Here is a 27,989-nt window from a genome sequence, read left to right on the forward strand (position 1 = left end):
AACCACGGGCGCTGCTCACGCCGGCCACGGTGACATCCATGTGTCTGTCACACACCAATGCAGGGCCACACATCCTTCTCGCTGCCTCTCCCCCTCCGTCTGATTGTTATCTGCATCCTTTGCGCTAATAAACGGAAGCCGTGGGAATGCCAGCTGTCGGCGATGTGAATCATCCTCGAAAATCACCGAAACGAAGCCTGGTTTTGGCAACTCCCCAAGCTGGCGGTTGGGTCAGAAGCAAGGCCGTCCCGGGGGACGGTGTCCACAGACGTCTGCCCCCGCAAGTCACCCGGTGCCCTTCACGCCACAGCCTCACCCTCACGACACCGACGACCCCATCCCCGTTTTAAGAGGAGGAGATGAAGGCGAGAACGAGGTGCAGACGATGGGAACCGTCTGATTTCCGGTCTAATGCTCTCCCACAGCCTTGAGTGACGCAGGCTTAAAAGCTGAAGGATCTGTTACCTACTGCTCCCGGAACTTGGTGGCTTAACACAACCCCGGTATTTGTTCACCACCTGGGGGGCCAGCGGCTTGGGCTCAGCTGGGCTGTTCTCCTGTCGGCACCTGGAGTCCCATGGCAGCTCCGAGGGGGCCGGGGCTGGTGCTGGTCCATGGGCAGTGGCTCCTGCAGGCCACCTCTGCCTGGCATCTCAGCGAGGCAAGAGGGTGCAAGCCCCAAGCGCGAGTGGCCTGCCAGGGTCCCACTTAGTGATGTTTGTTGGCCAAGGCCATGCCGGCCAAGGCGCGGACACGGGAGGTATAGACACGGGAGGCGCGGACACAGGAGACAGGACATGGGAGGCGCGGACACGGGAGGCGTGGACATGGGAGGCGTGGACATGGGAGGTGTGGACACGGGCTGGGCCGTGGCCATGACGGTTCTGATTCTGGGCTCACACAACGGGGGAAGATTTTGTAACGTCTGAAGCCTTCAAGGGGCGTCCTTTCATCAGCCAGTAACCCCCCTCGCGCCCTGGTGGGCATGGGCAGGGGCTGGACCGGATGATGGGCGTGGGCGTGGAGGCCGGTATGGCCTCCTCCCGGCAGCCTCACCACCCTCGCTCCACCGGCGTTGGGGCAACGGCGGCAGCAGCTGCTGGAGGGGATGCCAGCCGCTGGCCCTGCCTTGGGGGGATGCCGCCTTTCTCGGGCCTGGGAGGCGGCCAGCCGTGCGGAGGGCGGCCTGGTCGTGGAGGAAAGGCCTCCCGTCCTCTCCTAAGCCTGCCGGCTGCTCTGGACGTGGGCGGCCCGGGACAGCGTCCCTTTCCGGGGCAGAGGCCCTTCAAGCAGGCAGCTGTCTGAGCCTTGGTCTCCTCGTCTGCAAAGCAGGGGTTCCCCTCCACCCCGCCGCCCCCCACAGCTGGAGGCCAGCCTCCTGCCCCCCGAAGCCTGTCCCCATGCGGCTCCCCACGTGCCCTTGGGGCTGTCACGCTGACAGCAGGGCCTGTGCCATGGGGGGCCCTGGGCGCCCAGACTCAGAGCCCGGCTCTGACAACCTTGCTCCCTCCCTCCCTCCCAGGCGGTGTGAGTGTGTTGGGGGGCGGGGCGGGCAGGGGAAGCCAGGGTCGCCGTCCCAGGACGGGCTGCCTCTCCTAGGGGCCCTGGGGCCCAGGGACTATGACCCCAATGTCCTGCTCGAGGTCACCTGGAGCACGGCCACGCCCTCGGCCCTGCCGCTGCCCCCGGCCTCCATGAGGGATCTGCCTGCCCCTCCCCTGCTGCCCTTCCCAGCTCCCAGCCTCAGGACCAAGTCCAAAGTCCCCCTCTGCCTCCACCTGGCCCCTCCCTCCCGGCAAGGCGCTGGGTGAGCAGGGTCCGGACAGGAGCACGGCCATGACGTCGTGGGCGCTGTCGCGGCCAGGCCCTCGGGAGGTGGTCCCCGGGCTGGGACAGGCTCACAACCTCCCAGAGACATGGCTCCCTCCGTGAATGGATGGGGAAACGGAGGCGGTCCCAGCCTGGCCGGGGGGGCCAGCGAGCACCCCAGCCAGGACCCTCCTGGGTTCTGCTATGGCCGCGGGGCAGTGGAGCCGGAGCCCGGAGCCCCACTGGGCGGCCTCCCCATCTGCCCAGGGCTGAGGTCCCAGCTCCATGGCACAGTCCGCTCAGGGCGGCCACCCTCCCTGCCCAACCTGAGGGGGCGGGGCCGAGGGGGCGGGGCCGGGGCCGGGGCCGGGGCCGAGGGGCTGGGGGCTTTAAGTGGAGAGAACTCCCCAGAGGGAAGCGGGGGCTGAGCGTGTACCTGCCGCCTATTTCTGTTTCCGGGTTGGACCTCACCCCACTCTTCCTGCCCAGCTCAGCTGGGACCCCAGCCCCCTGCCTCTGCTCTGACCCGGCCTTGGGGGAGCGCGTGGCAGGCCGTCTGATGTGCCCGCTCTCGGCAGTCACGACCCCATGGGCCCCACCGCGCTCTGCAAGCACCAAGTCTCCTAGTGCCACTGCCAGCTCGCACAGGGGGCATCGGCTGCCAGGACGGGCTCGGGCACACGCCTCGGCCAACCACAGGTCACTGGGGGGCTCGGACCAGCTCTGCCCAGTGCAAGGGCCAGCAGCAGTGCCCGCGGACAGACCACCGACCCGCCTCGTCTGTGCACGGCGCCGGGAAGCCACGCTTCCAGGACACGTGGCCACTGCCTCTTAGGGCCGCCTGTCCTCGCCGCGGCTCTGCACTTGGTCCGGAACACACTCTCCCTGCTGCTAGGGAGGAAGTGGAATGGGATTTGGGGGACGCGACCCACTTTCCTCTCCTGGTGCTCAGTCCTCACTGGGGAGCAGGAGAGACACCGGGGACGGACAGGGTGTCCGGAGGCAGGGGCCCAGCTGACCGGCCGCCTGCCAGGAACCAGCACGCGTCCCCGCGGCCCAGCACACAGGCTGCGCGTGAGCCACAGCCCACGCCTGGAAGCAACTGAATGTGCGGGTTTACGGGCGATGGTGACAAATACGCTGCAAACTGCGTTTATTCACAAAGGCCAGCAGCAGGAGCAGAGGGGACCCCCGCTCCCCAGAGCCTCGCAGCAACGAGGTGCAGCCAGGGACCCGCCCACCCAACCGTCCAGGGCCACATTCAGAGGGGACTCCTGGGGTCTTCAGGAAGCACGAGGGGCGGTCAGCTGCTGGAGGCCGGAGGTGGGGCCCAGCAGGTCTGTGTCGCTCTCAGGTCCTCAGAGCCCGAGAACAGGTGCCACCGCTCCCAGGGCGTCCTGGGCTCAGCTGGGCTTTCTAAGGCCGCAGAGCCGGGCTGGGCACCTGCCTCTCCCGGCGCCCAGGCCCTTCCTCCTCCAGGACGGCACAGCAGCGCCTGCATTAGGACCATGTCCGTCCCTCCTGCCCACGGGGATGAGCCCTGGTCAGCACAGCGACATCCAGGGCCCACACATGGAAGCCTGGGGCCTGGTGGCCAGGCTGTCCCAGCCACGCCCCCCCACTGGGGGACCACACACTGCACAAACCCTGCAGCCCCACATGCGCCCTGGCGTCAGCCCCTCCTCTTCCCGCCTGAGTCTGGGGCCACTTCCCGCCAGCGCCCGCCTCCCGAGTCGAGTCTGTAGTCTGTCCGTGTGGGAGGGGGGATGTGAGCTAAAGGTGACCCTGTGGGATAGACAGCCAGCCGGGCCCTGAGGGGGGTGCCCTGGAGCCTGAGGGGTGGTCCCCCCGCACCCGACCGTGTCGGCAGGTGCCCCCACAGCTCCGCAGGCTGATGGTGTCACTGCCAGGTCAGGGTCTGGGGAGACAGGTGTGCTCGCTGTCAAGTGCGAGGTGATGCACAGGGGCTGCAGGGAAATGGCCCAGAGCCACCCCTCCCCCCACCCTGGACACGCAGGACCTGGGCTGCTGGCGCTCACTGAGGCCACATCCCTGCTCCTGGGCCTTGTCCAGTCTCCCCAGGCTCACGCAGGCCCTGCTCCCTCACCTGGCCCTGGCCCTGCCCCCTGGGGGCCTCACTGCTGGCGCCCACCTGGGTGCGGGAGCAGCGGGGCCAGTCTGGCAGCACGCGGAAGGCGGGCCCTGGGTCCCAGCCTAGGCTGAGCTCGGCACGCGCGCCCGGCAGGGGCAGGGGCATCCCCGGGGAAGAGTCGCAGGGTCTGAGGGGCCACAGGCAGGCTGCACGCTGCACGGCCGTCAGGGAGGCTCGGCGTGTGCTGGGGCAGCGGCGAGGCCGTGTGCGTGGAGCAGCCCAGTAGTGCTGGGCCCAGGACAGGGCACAGGACATACACACACCCAGCACACCAGTCCAGGGCTCGTCCCGCCTTTCCCTTCCCAGCTCTGCCCGTGGCCAGGCCTCTGGATGCCCTGGAGCCTGCCCGCCCCCTCGGCAGGGCCTGCCCTCCAGCCCCGGAGGCTCCCGCAGGGCCCATCGCCTGGAGCTCCCGGAGGGACAGCCTCGCAGAGGTCGGCTTTGGGCGGAGGGCGCCTTGGAATCATGCAGCACCTGCCGGGGCTTTCCTGCCCCCAGCTCTGCACCGGGACAGGCCCAGCGGTAACGGTGGGAGGGAGGGGGGGCTCGAGCCCACAGATGGTGCAAAAGCTTCCTTCGGGCCAAGGTGGCTCCCGGCCCTGACACCGCCCTGTGGACACGGGGCACCGGGCAGGGGCGACCACCGGCCCCACGGGGAGGGGGAGGCGCTCGGGCCTCACACAAACCAGCCACACGAGAAGCCGGAGGTGCCGAGGGAGAGCAGGTCCTGTTCCTTCCCTAAAGGTAAGTGACTTCCCAGTGTCTCTGTCCTGCTAACCTAGCTTTCCGCGGACAGAGCGTCCCCGTGTGCGGCGCGCCCGCAGGGACCCAGGGCGGGGGGCAGGGAGGGGCTTCTCTTCGTGGGCAGAGCTGGAGCCATGATGACTTCGTCCGAGTCGTCCGAGGAGACGTCTTCCCAGGGCGCAGACGAGGGAGGGGGCTCGGCTGAAAGGAACCAGAGGGGGAGGGAGGGGTCACCCCACTGCCCTCTCCTGGCAGGAAGCCCAGGGTCACTGCCAGAGCGGTCGGACCCGCGTCACACCGCCATGGCCTCTCCCGTCACCGCCTAGTCCCCCCAGCCTCTCGGCTCAGCTCCGAACACGGGCCTTTCGACACGCAAACGCCGGGAGAGGCAGCCTTGCCGGCTCCGGCTCCGGCTCCGGCACCGGCGCCGGCGCCGGCACCGGGAGGCTGAGTGTGGGCGGGGCTCCTGAGCCGCCCTGGCAGCAGGTCCGGGCCGGGTGGGCGGTGGCGGCGCAGATGCTGTGCCTGGGCCACCAGCTTCCTCCTGAGCATCGCCCATCAGGGCGGAGGCAGGACCACCCAGCAGCCACTCAAGCTGTGTGCCCACTGCACCCTGGGCTGCCACCGCCAGGCGAGGGCCCTGGGACCAGGGGACAGTGTGCGTGGGGGGCAGGCCCCACGGAGAAGGCGCCCGCTCCACGGCTTTGCGGGATCGGAGGGAAACGTGGCTGAGCCGGCGGTGAGATGAGGGGGACTCTCGCCACATCGGCTTCCTTCTGTGGCTCTCGGGGAAATGACCACCAAAGTGGAAACTTAGGAAATTAAAAACATTGCCCTGGCCGGGTTGGCTCAGTGGAGAGAGCATTGTCTTGGGGACCGAGGGTCTAGGGTTCGATTCTGGTCAAGGGCACAGCCTTGGTTGCAGGCTCCTCCCTGGCCCAGGCCCTGGCCAAGCTTGTGCAGGAGGCAACCCATCGCTGTGTCTCTCTCACATCGATGTTTCTCTGTCTTTCCCTCTCTCTTCCACTCTCCCTAAAAACCAATGGAAAGATACCCTCAGGCGAGGACTAACAAAATGAGAAGACCACTCAGGCCTTTTCCCTTAAAAACGCCGGCACCCAGAGGAGCCGGGGCTCACGGACCGGCACACAGACTGGCTCTGGGGAGCCGGCTGCACTCGAGACACGCCTGCGCTGCTGTGTGTGGTGGAGGCGAGGCTGCTGGGAGGCGGGTGCGCACATGGCAGCCCCATCACAGGACCAGGCTGCCATGGGGTCTGCTGGGCCGGGAGCCCGGCGCCCCAGTGCAGGGGCTGGGGTGGGGTCCCAGGACTGTGTGCAGAGCTTTACAAACGGAGGTTTGGAGAGAATATCGGAGTTCGAGAGCCGGGACAAGGCTGCAAAAGGCGACGAGGTGGCAATTTCCGATGAGGGATTCGGGGTGAGCTGTGCGCAAGCTCAGCTTGTCCTCAGCTCCCCTCCCGCAGCCCCTGCAGGGAAGGGGTGTTGGGCCGAGGGCGCCTCCTTCCCAGCCCCCATGGCTGCTGCTGCCGCGGCCTCCCACTCACCAGGGCAGGGCTGCGGGGCTGGGCCCTCCATGGCGTCCCCGCCACTCACTTCACCGTCTTCCTGACCTGAAACACAGGCCAGAAGCAGTCAGCGCCGGGTGGGGCCCTCACGCCCGCCCTTCTCCCGACACCTTCGGTTCAGAAAAACGCTGCAGGCGATCGCTGCGCTGGGTGCACAGATCCCGGCCACTGCGCTGTGCACCGACCCTCACACCACCTCAGACCTCGATGACCCCTCGGAGCCCCAACGGCTGCTTCCTTTCGTAGATCCCTGATTGGGAGCACGGCGCTGCCTGCCCGCCTGCCCACCTCCTCTCACTCCGTCTTTCCCACCCGAGGCCGAGGACGCAGCGGGCCAGCGGGAAAGGCTGCCGGTGACACAGCACCTGCTGGCGCCTGCCCACAGCCCAAGCTGCAGGCTTCGCCGGCCAGTCTCAGATCTCCACCCAGCCGGGCTCATCCTCCCTCCAGCAGGTGGAGATGAGCTGCCCAGTTGTAGGACGAGGTGGGAGGATCCCCAGGACAGCACGGAGCAATTCCCAGCTGCCACCTCGCATGGCGGCCCTGCCAGGCTCCGACCTCACAGGCCCGCCACCCTGGTTTCTAAGCGGCGGCTCTGGGCCTTACTGAGCGGGAAAGGAAACTCGAGCAATTCTTTACTTAAAACCCAGCCCCGGGGAGCACTGGCTGAGGGAGGGCCCCCAGCTGGAGCCGAGAGCAAAGCCAGGACGCCTGCCCGCAGCTAGGACTGGGTGCTGGCAGGTGACTGGCCTGCAGGTGACTGTGGGGTTTGAGTCCCAGGAAGTGCCTGGGGCTCTGTCTCTCCCACAGCCTGGGGAAGGGGCAGAGCTGTGACGGGGAGGCTGGGTGAGGGCTCTGGCCAGGTGAGACCCTCACTCCGCTCCACGTCCTGTGCTTCTGGGTGGTGGCTGTTTGGCACCGACACTCAATGACCTGGACTTACCAGCAGGCGCCACAGGGGGGGCTGGCGGGGAGGGCGCGCTGAGTGTGGCCGGAATAGCCGATCTGGTAGAGGCTGCAGGGAGCGCCCCGGTCCTGGAAGAGAGCGACCGCAGCTGACCACCGCCGGGCTCGCTGGCTTCCTCGGGCCACTGGCCCGACAGGATGGGCAGCAGGTAGCTGCGCCCGGCCGAACCCCATCCTGACAGCTGGCCGTGGGGGCTCCCCAAGTCCTCGGTCAGCCTCCTGCATGCTCGCTGAGGCCGGGCCTCAGACACCCCTCCCTGCTGTCTCGGTGGTGAGGCCGCCATCCACCTGCCGGCCTGACTGAGTGCCCAGGGCGGACCTGCCACGGTCGTACGGCGGCCCCGCCGGACCGTGCAGTTCTGACTTGGCTGCCCTTCTGCACAGCGAAGCTGTAGACCTAACAGCGCGGGGCCGCCGTCTGCCAGGCAGGCCGAGAAGCGGAGGTGTGTGGGGGGCGAGGGAGCAGCGTCCACGGGACTGGGAGGGGCCTGCGCTTCCCAGGCAGCAGACACTGTGGTACGGGACGTCCGCTGAGCTCACTGCGGACCCACCCTGGGCCCCACCCGTGGGCTGAGTTCACTCAGAGGGCTGAGTGCCTGCAGCCGGAAGTCCTGCCTGAGGGGCCGCGTGACCGGCAATGGCACTAATTCTTCAGGACGGTGTGGCTGCAGGAGGCCCGAGCCCAGGATGGCCCCGTGGTTCCTCAGAAAGGGGGATGCGCTAGGACGTGGGGCAGCCAGTCCACCAACTGGGCTCTGCCAGCCACACGGGTCTCACTCTCCTACCTGACCCTCCCCGTCTGACCAGGACGGTGGCCCACCCACCTGCACGGCACGGGAGCAAGTTTCACAAGGTGCAACTTTTGCTCTGGTGACGCCGTGGTCCCGGCTCGCCCCTGCGCCTGGGCGCACTTGTGCCGAGGATATGGAGTGGGCCTGCCAGGCAGCTTACCTGTGCCTGACCCGTGCCAGGTGCGCCCGGAAGACTGACTGGATGAGGGTGACAGCCGCCTCCTGCCTGGGGTCGCCCTCAGCCTGGACAACGGGGCTCGGAGGGTGGGGTGAGGGAGGGCTCTGCGCGTAACGACAGGGTGAGAGCCCTGAGAACCGCCCGTCCTCGGGCGGCACAGCCGGCGCCCCCTCCGGAGAGCAGGTGGGCACAGCTCCGTCAGGGGCTCGGCGCCTGCTCTCCAGGCAGCAGTTTCCGCTGCAGGTCCTTAGTGCCTGGCTCTAGAGACCCTTCAGGTGACACCTCGCCACTTCCCCAGGGACAGGCGCACGGACGCTCATGCCTAAGCTCCCGCCTTAATAGCAAGAAGGACCTTCTGCGGATGTCCTAGCGCCTCCACCAACTGGACCCCAAGGGCGCCAGGCGGGGCCTACAGGGCCGGGAGGGAGGCAGGCACAACCTCGGGCGAGGGGGACCGGAGCCTGGGAGGGGCCCGGGGTCCTGCCCGGGGGGAGGGGCGGGGGTTACCTGGCTGGGGAGGCCGGGCACACTGGGCGGTCCGGGACCACACGCTGGGCTCGCCAATAGCCCCTCCCGAGCCAGGTGTCCGCGGAAGGCCGCCTGGAGCACCGTGGCCGCCTGCAGGGAGAGGGCCGGAGTTGAGGTTAAAGCCCAGGAAGGTGGCGGCTTCGGGCCAGGGGAGGTTTACGGGCGGAAGCTCTGAGAGCAGAGGCAGGCGTCCCTCACGACCGACCGCACGGTCACCGAGACTCAGCGCCTCTCCCACCAGGACCTCCGGGGCAGACAGGTGACCTGGCCCCCCGCGGCTCCGTGTGTGCGTGGAGCACAGCTGGTGTCGTGTGGCCGCTCCTCCAGGCACACCGCCACCGCACCTCCGGAGGAGCGGCCACACGACCTCACGCAGGGTAGTGCCGCAGACCCGAGTCTCCGCGGTGGGATTTCGTGGGGACCAGGGTGAAGCTGCCCACGCTCACCTTTTCTGGCATCGGGGAACCAAACCTGCTCACCTCGTCCAGCGCGGCCTCCCTCTTCTGAAACAGAGACAAGGTATGAGTTAGCCGAGGACGAACTCACAGTGGAGTCCGTTTCCTGGTCCTGCCCCTGCCAGTCGGGGGCGGGGGAGGGAGAGGAGGTGCCGGCTCGGCCAGCTGCCAGGCCTGGGGCCAGCCACTGCTACTGCGAGCGCTCACTCCTCCCCAGGGAGCTGCTCGTGCCTCCAGGGGTGGTGTTTGGTCCCCCCCCGCCCCCCCGCCATTCTCCGCCGTGTCCGCTCTGTCTCCCACGTCCTCCGCACGTCACCTGCACCGACCACAGACCTGCCCGTCTGAGGGCAGGTGACAGTGGGTCGGTGAACAACGGGCAGTGGTTTGGGCAGCTGGGAGGGGCCTCAGCACCGCCTGGTGGGTGCAGCCCAGCAGGGCCCGGGAGCCCTTACCTGGCGCCTGTACACCTTCCACCGGGCCTGAAGGGTGCTGGCGGCCGCGTGTCTCTGCTGCTCGGAGCAGGCGCAGGGCTGGGACGGGCTGTCCTCGCTGGCGCCGGGCTCCGAGTGCTGTGGAGAGGGACTGCCGGCAGGCCCAGGCCCGGGCTCCTCCGGGGCCTGCAGGGAACCGCGGGGGAGGGGTCACTGGCCTGACTCAGCTGGTGCCGGGAGAGGTCTGTGCCCGCACGCCCAGTGGATGGAGGGAGGGACCGCGGCGGACTGCGGCACAGGCGGGTCTTGGCCGCCCGGGCCCTCGGGGGCGCTCTCCCGGGACGCGGGCTCCAGGAGGCAGCCCAGCAGCTTTGCAGAGCGCAAGAAGGACCAGCTTCCTGGGCCCTTTCGTCCTCTGTGACTTGGGCCTTCGGGGGGAAGGCCGTTCCTAGCCCGGCTTTGAAGGAGAAGCCAGAGTGGCTGCTGTGACGGTCAGACTGTGACTGGGGCACTTGGGGGCCCACACGCATTGCCTGCAGGGCACCCCCAGAAAAGCCGCCACGAACGACATCCTCGCCCCCGAGTGAGAGCTCCGGGGACACGAGCTGGAGAAAGCCTCCCGGAGAGGCCGTACCTCAGTGGTCCCCTCCGTGGGGTCGTCTTCCTCTGCCTCCTTCGCTGCCTGCAGGTCCTGACACTTCCAGGTCAGTGCTTGGATTTCCTCTCTAGTGGGAAGGGGACAGGGACACCCTTTGGTCTCACGTGGTGCGCAGTGTCTGCGCGTGGACATCTGGCAGCAGACGAGGGGTGTGGCCCAGCTGCCAGCAGCACCCACACGGGGCACCAGGTGTCTGTCCCGTCGGGCGGGAGCACGTGGGGCTGGCCCCCCAGCATCGCTCTGGCCAGGCGAGAACGGAAGAGGCGCTGACTATGCGGTGTGGGCAGGTGCACAGAGGAAGTGCGCCCGCTGTGGCTTTAAAGGAACGCGAACGCCCCTGCGCTGTGACCTGCCCTCTGGTCGCCAGCCGGCACCAAAGCTGAGCCTTTCGTCTGAGAACAAACGCTCATTTGGTCCCGGTGGCAGGGTCCAGGAAGGGGCCGGCGCCCTGTCTGCCATGAAGGTGGCCAGCAGCCCCTGGGGCAGCCACAGAGAGGCCACGGCGATGGAGAAGACAAGGGGTTCGAGCAGAAGCAGAAAGAGGAGCAGGAGGCACTCCAGGCGCTGAGAGCGAGGCCACAGGAGGGCCTCCGCCGGGGGAAGGGCCCGGCTGCGGGGGGAAGAAGAAATCCGGCAAAGGGAGCTGTCCCTGGGGCCTGGGGCAGTGGTGACCCGATCCCACTCCTGTGTGAGCCTCTCCTGTTACTACAGCTGCAATGGAGTGCTGTCTGGGTGTACATTTAAGAATAAACTTTTGTAAAAACAAAGTTTGTTTCAGCAACCTGTCTTAGTAACTGCTCTGAGTGTAAATGTTTCTGCTCAGATTTCTACACATGGGGGCCTTTTTCATGATGTGAAAGCCAAAGTGCACAGCCGTGTCCATACATTCACGGTGTTGGGGGCCACCACCCCTGCCTAATTCTAGGACCCGAGGGTTCCCATCGCCCCAGAGCCCCACACCCGTCTGTCACCCCCACGCCCTGACCTAGCCCTGCAACCACTGACCACTGCCTGCCCTGCCCGGCCCGGCCCGCTCTGGACGTGTCGGGTCATCAGTGGCCTGTCTGCCTGCCGCTCCTGTGGACACGGTCCTGAGGCCCATCCATGCTGGGTGCATGTCAGGCTGCGTCCCTCTCGTGCCCTGGTATGGACACCTCCGGTTTTTCTCTATTCATCCGCCCGTGGACATTTGGGTTGCTTCCGCTTAGGGGCTGTGGTGGACAAGGGCGCGTGTGGGAGGCACTGTCCCCGGGAGGCCTGACGGGGGCGCAGAGGCGCCGGGACAGCTTGCTGACGGGCCTACCTGGAGGAGAGGCCACGCCCGCTGGCTGCGCTCGCTTACCTCAGGGCCGCCTCCCGCGCTCGCCTGGCCTCCTCTCCTCGCCGCACCTCCTCCAGCTCCTTCTCCACGTCGGCCTTGGCCTGCAGCAGCTGCCTCACCTCCAGACTGGACAGAGGACCAGACGTGCGGGTCAGTCGTCCGCCGGCCTCACCGCAGGGGTGCTCAGCACACAGCCCACGCCCTCTCATGACTGCAGCACACAGGGGCCCAGGGGAGGCGGGGCAGGATGGCCGAGTCCTGTGCCACGTGCACTGAGCACCGGCCGCCAGCGGGAGCGGGTGCAGGGACCGTGGAGTCAGGCAGACTCGCCGCGGCGGCCTCACCGTCCTGGGCATAGGCGTCCCCAGGCACCTCCCAGGAGCTGCGCGCACGTGGCCATTCCTGTCCCACCGGTGACGGGCTGAGGACGGGCTTTCGGAGACCTGTCGGAGGTCCCGCGAATCCCGTGTGACCGAGATCGCACACGTGGGTGGTGGGCAGAGCGGGCACAGCAGGGCTCGGGGAGCAGCTGTTGCCCTGCCACGCGGCAGCTCAGGAGGCCATCGCAGACGTCATGGCCTCTCAAAGCGACCAGCCTCGCGTTTAGCTCCCTGACACAGTAACTGAGGAAGAGCCGGGCACCTCACTCTTGGACGCGCTATTAGATTCCACTGCGGGGGAGCAGCGGGCGGCGCCAGGGCGTGGACTCCGCGGTCACAGAAGCAGGGCACTCAGCCACCGCAGCCCGGAGTCCTCCCCAGGCCTGGATGTGCGCGCGGGCACCAGGGGTCTCAGTGGACACCAATCAGATTTGAGGTCTGGGCCCCGGCCTCCAACCAGCCCCCAGGTGGGCGGGGCCGAGGTGCTGGGTGCTGGCTCCCCGCCACCCACTGAGCAGCAGGTCTGAGAGCGATGCGGCCTCGCCTCGGAAGACGCAGGGCTCGGTTACTCTCGCAGAACGGGGACTAGCGAGCACGGAGTCATAAACACAGACCGAGCCTGTGGGCCTCCGCACAGGATTAAAGGAGAACGTGGAAGCCCCCCTACAGCCCTAAAGGCCCTCTCGATGATGCAATATGGCCAACGAATGTCCTTTTCACACTCACGCCGCCTGCATTTCGCAGCCGGAACAGAGGCTGAGTCCCCTCCAAGCATGCGTGGCGGCTGGGAGCCGAGCACTCCCCCGCCCACGAGCGCGGCGCGAGCCCAGAGCCGCTCGGACACGTACTCTCTCTCCTGCAGCTGGGCCCGCAGGGCCTTCCGCTCGCCCTTCAGGCTCCGCAGGGCGCCCCGGAGCCGCTCGCTGTCCTCCTGGCGCTCGCTGTCCTGGTGGCGCTCGCCGTCCTCCTGGGGCTCGGGGCGCGGCTGCGGGTGTCCCCACGTGCTGGACACGCAGAGCGCCAGGGCATCGGACCGGCCCCCGTCTGGGGCCTGCGGCGGGGGGCTCTCCAGCGACCTGATCTTCTGGGGGCAGCACAGGCACCGGTTAGCGTCACTCTGAGCGACCTCCCCACCCGGCGCCAGCGCCTTCAGCCCGGAAAAGCTCGGCCACTGGCCCCGGGGCCGCCTCCAGGCCTGTCCTTCCCAACAGCTTGGTTTTAAAACACCCCAAATCATAAAGTTCTACGTTTCAGCTTCTAGACATGAAGTTACAGGATTACTCGCTCAGCCAGCAGCGCGGCGGCCCTGAGCTGCTCTCCGATGCCCGGGCGCCAGCCATGGGCCCTCAGTCTGACGCTGGCATCAGAGAGCGGGCAGCGTGGCGGGCAGTCTGTGAGCTCAGGCGGCACACGCTGAGGGAGCCACCACGAGGCGTGGGCAGCGAGGAGCCACCCGGCACAGGCGGCCGCTGTCTGAGGCGCTGGGGCCTCTGTACCCACCCTGCCGGGCGCCCGCCCCCTCTGGTCAGTGCCTGTCTGCAGTCAGCCACGCGCAGGGCCGCCCGGCTCAGTCCCTAATGCAGGAGCAAAGCCCCGCTGTCCCCATATCCGTCCGCCCCTCCCCGTGCAGGGCGGGCCCTGACCAGGCGGGGATGCCGACAGGCGCTCACCTTCTCCAGCTCCGCGATCCGCCGCAGCAGCCGGGGCTTGCTCCACTCCACACACCCTGTAAAGACACAGTGTGCAGCCGTCTTCAGTGGCCCGATGGCCGGCAGCCACCCCACCCCTCGCCTGGCACCGCCCTGGGCCCCGTGAGGCGGGCGGGTTCCTGCTCCAAAAGGCTTCTCCCCAGGGGGGTCTGCCCCTCCCACTGTGGAGTCCCTGGTACCCGTCTCCTAGGCCTCAGGTGACCCTCAGTCCCGAGTCTGCCCTCTTGGGCTCTGGCCTGCTGGTCCATGGGCACGGCTCTTCAAGGCCATGGTCCTCACTGTGCCAGCCCCACAGCCGTCCCCATCCGCAGCCTCTGGACCGCCCCCCCCCCCCCCCCCCCCCCCGCCATCCTGCACCTGCTCCAGGTCACCACTCACTCCTGGCCCCATCTCTGCTCACTCACAGGTGCTGTGATGTCGCCCAGCCACCTGCTCTCTGATGGCCACCAGGCCTCGGTCTGCCAAGGCCTTGACCCTGACCTCACTGACCCTCTCCCCAAATCTGCTCCTCTCTGCACTGCGCACAGGCCGGCCCAGGGCACCAGCAGCCCCTGCGAGGACACTGCAGGCCCTGCCCCGGCCCTCATCCACCTGCCCCACACCCACCTGCCGGCTTCTCCCTCCCTGCACGATGTCACCACAAGGGCATCTGCCTGCTTCCGTTTACTACTGTCTCCAGCCCCCAGGCCCGAGCTGGGCACGCCGCATGCGCTAAGTTCCGGCATGTTCCGCATGGCCTGCCCGGGGCGGTGTCTGCCCTGTGGGGGGCCTCGCGGTGGGGGGAGGGCCTGGGGGGCTGTGGGAGCTACCCTTGGTCCGGGCGACGGTGGGTGAGCTGCTGAGCACGCGGTCCAGGTCCTCCTTCAGGCTCTGGTTCTCCTCGGTGAGCTCCTGCACGCTGCGGGACAGGCTCAGCAGCGCGCCGCTCAGCTTCCGCTGCCGCCGCAGGCCGGCCTTCCGCTCCCCCGCGGGCCTGGGAACCAGACGCCGCTCAGGCTCCGAGACCCGCCGTCCCGCAGGACGTGAACTCTGACCCCGTCAGCAAGCTGTGCGCCCGCACAGGGCTCCGTCCCTGCCTCAGGCACCGAGGGGGAGGCCCAGCTGCAGACCCGGGGCATAAGCACCCCTAGTCCCAGAGCCTCGAGCAGTCGCCCCCCGCCCGCCGCCCGCTCCCGTTAGTGACCTGGTCGGCACGGGCACGGTGGGCGCGGGTGGGACAGGCGCTGCGCCCGGCCTCCGCCTCGGTCACTGAGTGTCGCCCGCCGAGGTCTGCCGGGTGCGCGGCCACCTTCCCACTGCAGGCGGCAGCCCCGCGGCCGAGGGCTCAGCGTGACCCAAAGACGGCACGCCCCTGGGAGGCGCCGAGGCCAACACCTGAAACACGCCCGCCCCCAACCGCGCGGCATTCACTACCCAGCGCCTGCGGACGGGCCACACAGCTCTCCCGCCCTCACAGAGCAGGCCACCCGCCCTACACAGCGTCCTTCCCACGGAGGCCGCGAGCCACGCGCCGGGACCAGCGCCTGCAGACGGGCCACACAGCACTCCCGCCCTCACAGAGCAGGCCACCCGCCCTACACAGCGTCCTTCCCACGGAGGCTGCGAGCCACGCGCCGGGACCAGCGCCTCCCTGTCTGCTGACAGCCTGTGCCGTCTGGGCGCGGACAGGGAACCCTGCGTGGTGTCTCCCCAACACGTGGCGTCTGGGAAGCCAGTGCCTGCGACGCTGAGCGGGGGCTGTGGTGGGTGTGGACAGTGACGGCACCGGGACGTGCTGCTGGCAGAGAGCAGGGGGCTGAGGGCACCTCCGTAACCATGGCGATGGCCCCCAGAGGAGAGAGGGTAACACGAGATCATCGTACTTCCGTCCCGACGGTTCCGAGCTCGCCAGCAGCGTCTGGAGGCGGTGGATCTGTGGACACGAGAGAAAGGCGTGAAGTCCTAGCGCCACGGACGCCTCCCCAGAGCGCAGTCACAGGCCAGCTCTGCCCGGTGAGAGGGAAGCGCTGGGTGCCTGACTCATGGTCATGGTGGCAGCAGCGACCCCTCCCTCGCCACCAGCCCACGCCTGCCTGGCAGAGGACACCCACCTCCTCGTAGCACGTCTCCATGACGATCCGCATCTCCTCCAAGCTCGTGGTCTTCATGTCCGCCTGCAGCTTGCTGAAACCCAAGCTCAGCGTGAGCAGCAGAGCCCGCCCCGGGGCGGAGACGCGGCCTGTCCTGGGCCTCAGAGAGGCGGGGAGTGAGGGCTGAGGCCCCAGCCGCGGGCGCCGCACGGGACCCTTTCCTGACGGGAGACCGCTCAGCAGCACAGGCCCCTCCAGGCGGCGGCTGCTCCCAGGGGAGGGGACAGACCCCTGACGACGCCTTCGCCTTCGCTAGGGAGAGGCTGTCCTTGGAGCTGGGCCTCGGGGGGCGGAGTTGTAACAGGACAGAGACCTATTTCTCCCGTCCCGTCAGCATCCTCCTCCCTCCTCAGCTGCGGACAGACTAGAGAAAGGCGCGAACAGACGGAAGTTACAGAGTTCAGGGCCCTGAGCACAGGGGGATCGGCACTGACATCTCAAGTTGACAAGTTCAGCAAGAAACGGAGAGGGAAACGGACGCACCACGAGGAGACGAGGGCAATGCCAACAGCGGGAAGGGCTCTCGTCCCGCCTCTGACGGCGGGAGGGTGAGGGGGGTACGGGGGTGAGGGGGGTGAGGGGGGGTCTGGGACAAGCCACGCATCAGGGCTTCTTGTGTCAAGACCCACGCGTCCCTGCTGCAGGTGAAGAGCGAGCCCCAGGGGCTAAGGAGAGAAGCGCCTCTTCAAAGTGGCAGCAGCGGGAAAGGCTAAAGGAAAACACTGCTCCCTACTGACACCTGCAGGCGACGGCTAGTAGTCACCCTCTTTCTGGTGGAAGACAAGCTGGGACCAGGGCCCTAGGGCAGAGGGGGGCCCTGGACCAGAGGGGGGACCTGGGACAGAGGGGGGACCTAGGGCAGAGGGGGACATGGGACAGAGGGGGGACCTAGGGCAGAGGGGGAGGGCGGGAAGTCAAGCTGCACCCGAGAACCTGGAGCCAACGCCAGCCTGCATGAGGCAGCCCCCCCACCCCCCCGCCCCGTGGCAGCCCCGCACCTGATGGTGCTGTCCTTGTCCTTGCACTGCTGCTCCAGCCGCAGGACCCTCTGCTTCAGCCCATTGATGACCTGCAGCAGAAACCACGCCTGAGGCGGACGGCTCCCTCCTCGGAGCCCGGCCTGGCGCCGCTCCTGCAGCTTGGTCGCCGCCCAGCTCTGCCCACACCACGGCCGCCATCGCCGGTCCCTCCGTCGGCCGCGTGTGTTAAATAATGCGGGGCGGGGCGGGGGGGGGGGTTCTTTTGTTCCTGCTCGGCTCCTGCTTGGAGCCAGGTGCCCGCGGCACCCAGCGCTTGCTTAGTGGGAGCGGCCGTGACCGCGCCTCCTACATCAGACTCCACCTGCGGGAGCTGCTCAGCCCACCCTCTCCGGCTCCTCCCGGCCCCTCCCAGGCCCTCAGCGGCGTCTGGCGATGCCGGGCTCCGGGAGGAGGGTCTTAGAAGCTCCGAGCCCCTCGGCTGCACCTGCTTCACCGGGCGGGCGGGCGGGCGCTCGAGAGAGAAGGCGCCTCCCTTGGGCGGCAAGGCTGCCTGTCCGGTCGCAGCTGACACTCACCCAGCCAGCGTCCGGCCTTTTCTCTCCCAGAGTCCACACAAAATCCGGGCCCTGTGTGAGCAGAGCGGGACGTGAGGACACGCAGGCAGGCCCACCGCCCGGCCACGCCTCTGGCCAGGGCACCGCCCGCGGGCGGACACTCACTCGGGACGGGTCCAGCAGCTGCTCGATCTGCCGGTCCTTCCGGCTGTTCTCCTCCTCGAGGCGCCGGAGCTTCGTCCTCAGCAGGTCTGCATCGCTTCTCTGCATGTGCAGCGACTGAGGGGAGGCAGGACACACACTGTGCACACACGAGCACACACCGTGCACACACACCGCGCACCGTGCACACACGAGCACACACTATGCACACACACCACACACTATGCACACACACACACCGTGCACACACACACCGTGCACACACACACCGTGCACACACACACCGTGCACACACACCGCACACCGTGCACACACACCGTGCACACACACACCGTGCACACACACACCGTGCACACACACCGCACACCGTGCACACACACCGCACACCGTGCACCCACACACCGTGCACACACACCGTGCACACACACCGCACACCGTGCACACACACAGCATGTACACACACTGCACACCATGTACACACACCACACACCGTGCACACACACACCGTGCACACACACCGCACACCGTGCACACACACAGCATGTACACACACTGCACACCATGCACACACACCACACACTGTGCACACACACAGCATGTACACACACTGCACACCATGCACACACACCACACACCGTGCACACACACAGCATGTACACACACTGCACACCATGTACACACACCACACACCGTGCACACACACACCGTGCACACACACCGCACACCGTGCACACACACACCGTGCACACACACCGTGCACACACACCGCACACCGTGCACACACACAGCATGTACACACACTGCACACCATGCACACACACCACACACCGTGCACACACACAGCATGTACACACACTGCACACCATGTACACACACCACACACCGTGCACACACACCGTGCACACACACCACACACCGTGCACACACACAGCATGTACACACACTGCACACCATGTACACACACCACACACCGTGCACACACACACCGTGCACACACACCGCACACCGTGCACACACACACCGTGCACACACACCGTGCACACACACCGCACACCGTGCACACACACAGCATGTACACACACTGCACACCATGCACACACACCGCACACCGTGCACACACACAGCATGTACACACACTGCACACCATGCACACACACCGCACACCGTGCACACACACCGCACACCGTGCACACACACAGCATGTACACACACACCACACATCGTGCGCACACACAGCATGTACACCACACATCGTGCGCGCACACACCGCACACCGTGCACATATACCACACACCGTGCACACACGAGCACACACCGTGCACACACGAGCACACACTGTGCACACACACCACGCACTGTGCACATATACCACACACCGTGCACAAATACACTATGTACACACACCACACACTGTGCACACACCACACACCATGCGCACACACACCATGCATACACTGTGCACACACACCGCACACTATGCACACACACCACACACCATGCGCATACCACACACCATGCGCACACACACCATGCATACACTGTGCACACACACCACACACTGTGCACACACACCACACACCATGCACACACGAGCACACACACACCATGCACACACAGAGTACACATATACACCAGGTACACACAGACATATATCACACACACACCGCACACCATGCACACACACACTGAGCATATACACTGGGCTCACACACCACGCACACACACACCACACACACACACACCACGCACACACTATGCATACATACTGAGCATATACACTGGCTCACACATCGCGTGCACACAGACAGTGGGAGGCACCGAGTTCACAGCTGCCTGGCTGCCCTCAGGGCTGTGCGTGGCGGGGGTGGAGGTGGGGTCACAGCACAGAGACCGAGGGCACTGCCGACCGGGGGTTAAGTGCCAGGAGGGGCAGAACCGCCCCACACAACTAGGAACTCTCCCCCCAAAAGGCCGTGGCACAAGGTCACGTGTTCTTTCCGTGTCCACATGAAGCACCCTTCTCCCTCCAGGGACTCGTGGGCTCAGGGAGGGCAGTGTCTGAACCGACCAGCCCCCCAGGGCTCCCAGGGGGCCGGCGGGCAGCCATGCCGCGTGTCCCGTGGGTCCGGCAGGCGCGCGGTCACTGGGAGGTCAGGAACCAGCAGTGGGACTCGCTCCCGGAAACACGGAGCACGCTGCCCTGTGCCTCTCTGGCGCAGCTTTGGACGTTGGGGGGAGGCAGGGAGCTGGGAGCTGGGAGCTGGGGCCGCACTACGAGCTGGAGAAGTTGGCCTGGACCAGCCAACGGGCACAGGCCAGAACAGCCCTCTCTCTAGCAGGGGGCGGCCTGACGGACGAGCGCTGCCCCACCCCAGCAAGCGCCACAGAACGCGCCCTCCCTGCCGGAGAAGGCTGAGTGCGGCCGGCCCCCGCCCTGCCGGCTGCAGCAGGTGCTGCCCTCCTCCCGGGGGCAGGTGTGGGAGGTCAGAGGCGGCCCACTGAGGGTCAGGACTTTCCATCGTCCAGTGGCAATGAGGCCACACACACACACACACACACTTAACAAAATGGAAGACTTAACTCTTAATATAGCGACAATTACACTACATGTAAATGATCTAAACAGGCCAATTAGAAGACAGAGATTGCAAAGTAGTCTAAACACCTGACCCAATCATAGGCTGTCCACAGAAACTCCTTTAAACTAACGAGGTAGGTAGGTTCAAAGTAAAAGGCTGAGAAAGAGATGCCGTCAAAACGGTCAGCTAGAGAGGAGCTGGCCCTGGGGGGGCTCCGTTGGTTGGAGTGTTCACCTTGGACAGACCGCCGCCCTCTCTGAGTCTCAAGGTCACCACCCGATAACAGCTGTGAGCTGTGCAGAGTGGCCGAGTGCGTGGGAACGCCCGTTAGCATCAAGGAAATACACGAACGGGAGGCGTAAAGCACTGAGCGCTGGGATCGCCGGCCGGTCTCGGGGCCAAAGGGCTCTGCAGGGCCCGCCTCCCCGTGCGCAGAGCAGGGCGCAGACACGCGGGCGCGGGCCTTTCCTCCACTAGGGTCACCAGCCAGGGCCGGCCGGGGCCACGCTCCCGCTCTCCCATGGCCAGGCCCAGCACAGACCCCCGCTTTCCCGTCATGGCTGGGTAACCCGCCAGGAGCAGGTAGAGACGCTACCTTCTTCAAGTCCATGATCTCGTCATACATGTCCTCCTTCTCTCTGTAGACCGGCGTCCCCGGGGCGAGACCTGGAGGAAACACACAGCCTGTGAAAGACCTGGGAAGGAGGGAGCTCTTAGCCAGATCTGGAGGAAAACCTGGAAGTTAATAAAATTATCCTTAAGAATAAAGAGCGGAAATCTCTCAGTGCTTTTAGTCCAATCACAATCTGTTCCCCAGAAGGAATGGAAATGGCCATGACCACAAGGCTGGGGGCGGAGCCACAGTGCAGGGCTGGGGCGGAGTCGAGGGAAGGGGCACGTGTACCTTGTAAACAGCCAACAAAACAAAGACCACAAGCAATCCGGCCCAGGGCTCCATGCCACTGCCAGGCAGTGAGGGGCGCTTGGCCCGACACGGACCCACGTGTGCAAGGTGCCCAGGCGGTGGGGGGGGGGGGTGGGGCACGCGGGAGAGGCCCGACAGGAGATAGGGGCGCGAGAACAAGCCTCCGCTGTAAGCCCTGGCCTCTCCGTGGTACTGCGATGCCCACCTCTAGCCGTTCCTACGGCCGTCACTAAGACTGTGTGGGGAGGCGGGAACGGGGGGCCCGGGACGCTGTCGCTATTACGTCTGGAGCGCCACTTCCTGGGGGCAGAATGGACTTTCGGGGTCACTGTCCTCGGGACACTCCATAGAGGAAGCCCGACTCTCACCCCTTTCTGCTCCTGCTCGGTCACGTGGCCCCCGTCCCATTGCTGGCTGAGCGCCTGGGTCTGAACGTTTTGCTCTCAGTGCTTCTCAGCGCCTCCGGCAGGTGGTTGGGAGGCGGGGGTGGAGGGGTGGGGGGTGGAGAAAGGGGGCGCTGCTCCCAGGCAAGCCTGCCTCCGGGGAGTGCCGCTCCTGCTGGCTGGGGGCGGTCACTGTGCCGGTCCCAGGGGGGAAGTGGAGGTTCTCCTCTCACCCTCCTCGTGGGAAGGCTCGGACCAGGGGCGGAGGAGCAGGCGCCAGCAGCCGGCCCTCAGAGAGGAGAGCCGCCCACCATGCAGCTGCTGCCGCACCCACGGCATCCGTGTGCCCACGCCCCGTCCAGCTGCCCGTCAGTGCGCTGCCCACAGCTCACGGACTCCGACCCCCGACAGCGCGCAGGGCCGGAGCCGCCTCCACGCGGCACCGACAGCACGAGACCCGGACAGCGTCACCACGGAGACCGGCCCAGACCAGCTCTGTGTTTCGTAAAAGCCAGGAGGCTCCACGTCTCAAGATCCATGTGAATTTTCCAGACAAGTCACATTAACCCTACCAGACCGCTGTACCGATTTTCGGTAATTTCCGAATCTGCCGCTATACCGCTGTACCTAATTTCCGGTACTTTGCCTAGACCTATTTTCTACAATGTCTCCAAGTTCCATCTTATTCTAACCACTTGTTTGTATGTAACTAACATTTTTCTATATCATGTTGGTTTTTTCTCTTCAATGCTCAGGAGCCCAGGCATAGGGGACAGTTAGGTTCAGGGCCTCAGTCTGGTACGGTTAAAACCCTCTCACCCCCCCGCCACGCCTGCACCCCCTTGTGAGCCGCAGGCCACTGTTGGGGAGCACGGACCTTGCCTGGCACTTCCCAGCCACAGCCTCTGTGGCGTCAGAGGCGTCCTGCTTCCCAGGGGCATGTTCGCCGCCGTCCTCGGGGGCCGCCCGCTGGCCGCGGTCCTCGGCTTGCAGTAATACGGCGACTCTAGAAGCCAGCGCAGGGTCAGGGCGGCACCGGCCTCCACCACGCGCTCCTCCCGGGTTGCTGAGCCGGAGGCCCAGGAGTGCGGTGCTGGCGGCTCGAAGGCTCGGGCCACGGCTCAGGAGCCGCTGGGCGGGGACTCCCTCCGTGGCTCAACGACCCTCCGTGGGCACAACTCTGGGTCTCCCTCCCAGGACCCAGGATGCCCCCCGGGCCAGGCGCCCGGCTGTACTTACTGGGCGATGTGGATGGAGGTTTGTGGCCACTTTTCCTCTTTGTTTTCTGGAAGAAAGGAGAGCCGGGGGCAGCAGGTGAGTCCCACGCCCGGCCCAACCCTGGCTGCTCTGGGTGGGGTGTGAGGGCAGTGACGGAGAGACTGACCTGCAGGCCGAGCAGAGCAAGGCCCACAGGCTCAGGGGGTGCCACCAAACCCGGGGCCCCCATGGCTCAGGGGGTGCCACTGAACACAGGGCCCAGGTGGTTCAGGGGGTGCCACCAAACCCGGGGCCTATGTGGTCAGGGGGTGCCACCAAACCCGGGGTCCCCATGGCTCGGGGGTGCCACTGAACACAGGGCCCAGGTGGTTCAGGGGGTGCCACCAAACCCGGGGCCTATGTGGTCAGGGGGTGCCACCAAACCCGGGGCCCCCGTGGCTCAGGGGGTGCCACCAAACCCAGGGCCCCCGTGGCTCAGGGGTGCCACCAAACCCGGGGCCCCCGTGGCTCAGGGGGTGCCACCGAACACAGGGCCCACTTGGTTCAGGGGTGCCACCAAACCCGGGGCCTATGAGGTCCCGGCTTGCAGTAATACGGCGACTCTAGAAGCTATGAGGTCAGGGGGTGCCACCAAGCCCGAGGCCCCCGTGGCTCAGGGGGTGCCACCGAACCCGGGGCCCCTGTGGCTCAGGGGATGCCACCGAACCCAGGGCCCCCGTGGCTCAGGGGGTGCCACCAAACCCGGGGCCCACATGGGCTGCAGCTGAGGAGGGTCCCCAAGGTGTGGTGGCTCCAGTCACATCACAGACACGGGGGATGTGGGAGCCTTAAATTCAGCTGGAAATGCTGCACAAGCGGTGGACCTGCCCCCCTAACTGTCCTCAGGCCTGGATGGCGGTGTGACTGTCCCCAGGGTGGGCTCAGGCAGCTCAGACCTCATGACCAGGAGAAGAGGGAGTGTGTCTGGAGAGCCGGTGGGACAAGCAGGGTGGCGATGCAGAGCCGCGCCCCTGGGCTGCCTGCCTCGGCCCTGTGGCCTCATGCTTCCACGGCAGGGACCCCTCACTTGGCCTCAGCGGAGGCACCAGGTCTGTCCCAGGCAGTTGGACTTCAGCCGAGACTGCTGGCCCGTCCCTCAGCAGGGCTGGGGGACAGTTCTTTACCCTGCAATGGCCCTCCCACCAGACAACGGCTGCAGAACTGGGGGAGGGCGGTGTGGGGAGTCAGCTGCCATGGGGGCAGCGGGATGGCTGGAATGCCCAGCTGGGAGCCGGCTCCTCTCTCCCACCAGCGCAGGGAGCCGGCTCCATTCTCCAAACAACCCGGGGGCCGAGGGTCCACAGGTGCCCGGACCAGACCTGTCCGACCTGCTGCCTCCGCTCCTCGGGCTGGGGCTGGCCCGGACCCCGCGTGCAGCTCACAGCATCCTTTCTCCCACAGCTGCCCTGACCTCACCCCGAGCCCTGTCAGAACTGGGGGCTGGGGCGGGGCCAACGCCAGATGCAGGATGGGAACCTTCTGAACACAAGCTTGGCACTGACAGTCCCAGCCACTCAGCTAAAGACCTGCCGCTTTCAGAGCATCTGGGATCCGGGCGCCAGGGCCGCACGCAGCCGTGCAGGGAGTGCCCGCTGCACACTGAGGAGCGGAAGGGACGTCACCAGCACGGGCCACGCGGGCCTCCCGATCCCACTCACCGTCTCAAAGTCGGAGTCGAAGGTAATCGCCGACAGACTGTCATCTCCCTGCAGGAAGAGACGCACACGTGGAACTTCCAGGCACCTGCCTGGCCCCCGCGCGGGGGTCACACTCACAAGGCCGCGCTGAGGCAGGAACCCCAATCCCCGCCCCGGTGGGAGCCGCCAGCAGGCTGCTCGGCGTGTCAGGAGGGACAGCGCGGGCACAAAGCAAAAACCGCCTCCACCCCTCAACCCAGCAGGCGTGTCCCGAGTCGCTGGGGACTTTCGATCAAGAACCAGTCCCTGTGGAAAGTGCCTCTTTCATGGCCGGCGTGTTCAAGCGCTCTCTCTCTCATCTTCCATCAGAGCACCAGGACCCGTGACCGCTCCCGGTGAAAACCACACGTCCCTGCGGCAGGTGGGCTGGCGAAGGCCCTGCTTCCCGGTCCAGGGCCCGCCTGGCCAGCGAGTGAGGTCCGGGCCGGCCGATGGGGTCCAGGTCCCCGGTCCCTGCCGCACGGTGGCCACAGCCTCCAAGCCACACCCTCGGGCCCACGCAATGGCAAGGGTAAACCGGGCTGGTCTAGGGCCTCTAACCGCCTCTGACCAATAGGAGCTTCTGTTGAGCCGAGAGGGACCCCTGGCAGGTGAGGCTGAAAGCCTGAAACCCGTCCCCGCTTGGCTCTGAGATCACTGGTGGTCACGCCCGGGCTCCATGGCACCCTGGGGCCCTGCGGGGCGGGCCTGTCACAGACCGGGAGGGCAGGGCCTCAGGTGGTGAGTGCTGGGAAGTGACCAGCAAGCTCAGCGGCTCTGCCTGGCCGGGGCTGGGCCTGGACGGGCTGGACAGCCTGCCCCGCAAGGTGCCCGTTTGGTGAAACAGATCCCGGCTTAGCGGAGAAACCGCTGCCCGCCTGTGCCCCCACCGCGTCTCCCAGGGCCCGGCACAGGCTGCGTTCTGTCTGTGCCCTCGGAGCCTGGCAGGTGTAAGGGGCTTGACAAACGCATGCGAAAGAGCGTTTCTAATAGCAAATGATGAAGGGAAGGAGCGAAAGCAGGGACATGGTCAATAAAACGGGGGTAGCCACAGGTTCAGCCCTGGGCAAACTACGGCCCGCGGGCCGGATGAAATGAATAAAACTAAAAAAAAAAAAGACCGTACCCTTTTATGTAATGATGTTTACTTTGAATTTATATTAGTTCACACAAACACTCCATCCATGCTTTTGTTCCGGCCTCCGGTCCAGTTTAAGAACCCATTGTGGCCCTCGAGTCAAAAAGTTTGCCCACCCCTGGGTTAGATACTTAAAGTCATGTTTTCGAGCCCTGGTGGCTTTGGCTCAGCGGATAGTGTCGGCCTGCGGACCGAAGGGTCCCGGGTTCGATTCCGGGCAATAGCACGTACCTTGGCTGCAGGCGCATCCCCGGCCCCGGTTGGGGCGTGTGCAGGAGGCAACCAATCAATGTGTTTCTCTCACATCGATGTTTCTCTCCGTCTTTCCCTCTCTCTTCCACTCTCCCTAAAGATCAATGGATAACCTCCTCGGGTGAGAATTAAAAAAAAAAAAAAGATTGAAGCTGATTCACAGATGTCGTTACAAAGAACAGGTAAAGTTACCAAGTAGTGGTAAACCGTTATTTAAAACATAAATAAACAACGTCAGTCATGTTCTTGAAAATGCGTGGCCGTGGGAAACTGCTAACAACAAATTAAGTGGCAAAGGTTACAAAACAGTCTACATCTCTCAATTTTAAAAACTGCATGAAGCCCTGACCGGTGTGGCTCAGTGGACAGAGCGTCGGCCTGCGGACTGAAAGGTCCCGGTTTCGATTCCGGTCAAGGGCATGGACCTGGGTTGCGGGCACATCCCCAGTGGGGAGGTGTGCAGGAGGCGGCTGATCGATGTTTCTCTCTCATCGATGTTTCTAACCCTCTATCCCTCTCCCTTCCTCTCTGTAAAAATCAATAAAATATATTAAAAAAAAAAACTGCATGAAAAAAAAAGACGCTCGGAAAAAAGACTGGGAAGGAAATCCACGAGCACGGACTGGCTTCGGAGGTGGCTGGGCTCCGGGCAGGTCTCCACATTCTCTCTGATGGGCATCACAGCCCAGGAAGTGGCCTTCCCAAGAGGAAGGAGGATAACGGGCAGGACCAGAGGGCGGCCTCCCAGGGGGCAGGGCCCTGACCCAGGGGCCAGCAGGAACCTCCTGGGCGCACTGCCCCGAGGAGCACGGCCCCGGGGGCCGGTCCCGTGGCCAGTAGCTTCCCACGCCCCGAATACAACTCAAACGCCTTGCCTGGTCCGCGAGGTCGGCCCCTCCGCGCTGCCTGTCCCCCACGGGCCGGCGACCCCTGCAGCTTCCCACGCAGGGCCTGGCACCGGCTGCCCCTCTGCCCCAGGGACCCCGGGGCCACCGCTCCTGACCCCCGCCCCTGCTGCGTCCCGTCTGACCGCTCGGTGATCTGTCCCGGCCTCGCTCCCCCTGGGGAGCGCGCTGCTCCCAAAGACGTCCCCCAGGTCCTGGGCCCGAAGCACCGGTACCGGGAGTGCCGAGAGCCGCGGGTTCCGCTCCCAGGGAGGAAGGGGGGCGGCGCCGCCTCCGGGAAGCCTTCTCCAATCGGCGCTGGGCAGCGCCCAGCTCCCTCCCACCGGGATGGCTCGGCCGCTCGGCCCGTCCGCGCCCCGGCCCTAGAGGCAGCGGGTGGGCACGGGCCGGGCGAACACTCACAGTGAGCTCCGTCGCCCGCGGGCCGCGATCGCGGGCACCGCACACGCCTGGCCTCCCAGGCGCCCAGGCGAGGGCGCTGCGTCCAGGAGGACTTCCTGGAGGCGGCGGCCGATGCGAAGGCGGGCGGGGTCCGAGATGCTGGAGGCGGGCGAGGGGCGGCGAGGCCCCGCCGACCGCACGTGGGCGGGGGCCGCAGGGCCGCTCTTATGCGGTAACAATCCCGGCAGCTGTCACCGGCGGCCGCGGCGTGCGCCCTCCCCGGTCCGCGTCCCCGCCGCCGGACCCGCGAGCGGGAGGGAGCGAGGAGGCCCGCCCCCCGCGCTTACTGTCTCCGAAGCCGGATCCCCGGTGCCCAGCGACATGGCTGTGGCGCTGCGGGCGCAGCGGTCCGGTTCCGGGGCTCCGCGGGCCGCCTGGCCCGCCACCTCAAGACCTGTCCGTGCGCCCGCCGCGACCCCGCTGCTATGGCAACCGCGCGGGCCCGGATGTGGCGCCCGGCCAGCCGGCCGACTGTGCGCATGCGCGGCAACCCCGGCGGGCGGGCCGAACGGCAGCGCTCCCGGAGGTGCGGGCGGGGCCCCGGCCTCCGGCTCTGCAGTCCGCACGGCGCCCCCGCCCTCCCCGCGGGAAGCCCGTGAGCCGCTCTGCGCCCGTTTCCTCGTCGGAGGGGCGGCGGTGGTGCCGCCTGGAGGCGCGGAGTCGCCGAGTTTGTGTCGAGCGAGGCTCTTCGCGCAGCGCCATCTCCCTCCCCCAGCCCCGCTCTCCAATAGGAGCCCAGCCCAGGGCGGTCTGACCTCTGCACCCAAGTGCTTCTGAGGGCCGGGAGGGTGAGGACCAGCAGGGTGTGGTCCCAAGTGGGTCCTCCATCAGCGTTCACGTGTTAAAAGCCTCCTTTTACTTCGTTTTAATACACATAGGAATTCTGCTTCCCATTTCC

At 66.3% G+C, this 27,989-nt stretch overlaps 1 protein-coding gene across 7 annotated transcripts; it reads right to left on the bottom strand.

Moving 5' to 3' along the window:
• Window positions 1-2,919: 2,919 nt before the first annotated feature.
• On the bottom strand, window positions 2,920-27,983 carry IQCE (IQ motif containing E). 7 transcript variants are annotated; one of them, XM_036311850.1, is made up of 24 exons: window positions 27,379-27,793; window positions 24,338-24,385; window positions 22,662-22,707; window positions 22,300-22,428; window positions 20,710-20,780; window positions 17,539-17,652; window positions 17,395-17,445; window positions 16,838-16,908; window positions 15,801-15,873; window positions 15,573-15,622; window positions 14,520-14,683; window positions 13,672-13,727; window positions 12,850-13,085; window positions 11,966-12,064; window positions 11,643-11,747; window positions 10,277-10,367; window positions 9,664-9,828; window positions 9,203-9,259; window positions 8,736-8,846; window positions 8,211-8,332; window positions 7,237-7,328; window positions 6,273-6,338; window positions 4,740-4,906; window positions 2,920-3,330 (listed from the first exon to the last, which is right to left on the bottom strand). In XM_036311850.1, the coding sequence occupies exons 1-23, from the start codon at window positions 27,412-27,414 to the stop codon at window positions 4,740-4,742; spliced, it is 2,220 nt and encodes a 739-aa protein (XP_036167743.1). In that variant the 5' UTR covers window positions 27,415-27,793; the 3' UTR covers window positions 2,920-3,330. The 7 variants fall into 7 exon arrangements, with proteins under 7 accessions (XP_036167743.1, XP_036167747.1, XP_036167744.1 ...); XM_036311854.1 differs by lacking the exon at window positions 27,379-27,793 and adding an exon at window positions 27,847-27,983 and having other exon boundaries at window positions 2,920-4,906; XM_036311851.1 differs by having other exon boundaries at window positions 2,920-4,906; window positions 12,850-13,082; window positions 27,379-27,794.
• Window positions 27,984-27,989: the final 6 nt, after the last annotated feature.

The sequence above is a fragment of the Myotis myotis genome, unplaced genomic scaffold, assembly GCF_014108235.1.
Source record: "Myotis myotis isolate mMyoMyo1 unplaced genomic scaffold, mMyoMyo1.p scaffold_m19_p_6, whole genome shotgun sequence".
NCBI lineage: Eukaryota > Metazoa > Chordata > Mammalia > Chiroptera > Vespertilionidae > Myotis > Myotis myotis.

Coding starts and splice junctions, on each gene's coding strand:
- IQCE (XM_036311850.1), bottom strand. CDS start 27,414: ATGTCGCTGGGCACCGGGGATCCGGCTTCGGAGACA. Junction 11,748..11,965: donor GGACGCCTATGCCCAGGACG/GTGAGGCCGCCG, acceptor TCCTCTGTCCAG/TCTGGAGGTGAGGCAGCTGC. Junction 7,329..8,210: donor CTGGCACGGGTCAGGCACAG/GTAAGCTGCCTG, acceptor GCTCTCTTCCAG/GACCGGGGCGCTCCCTGCAG.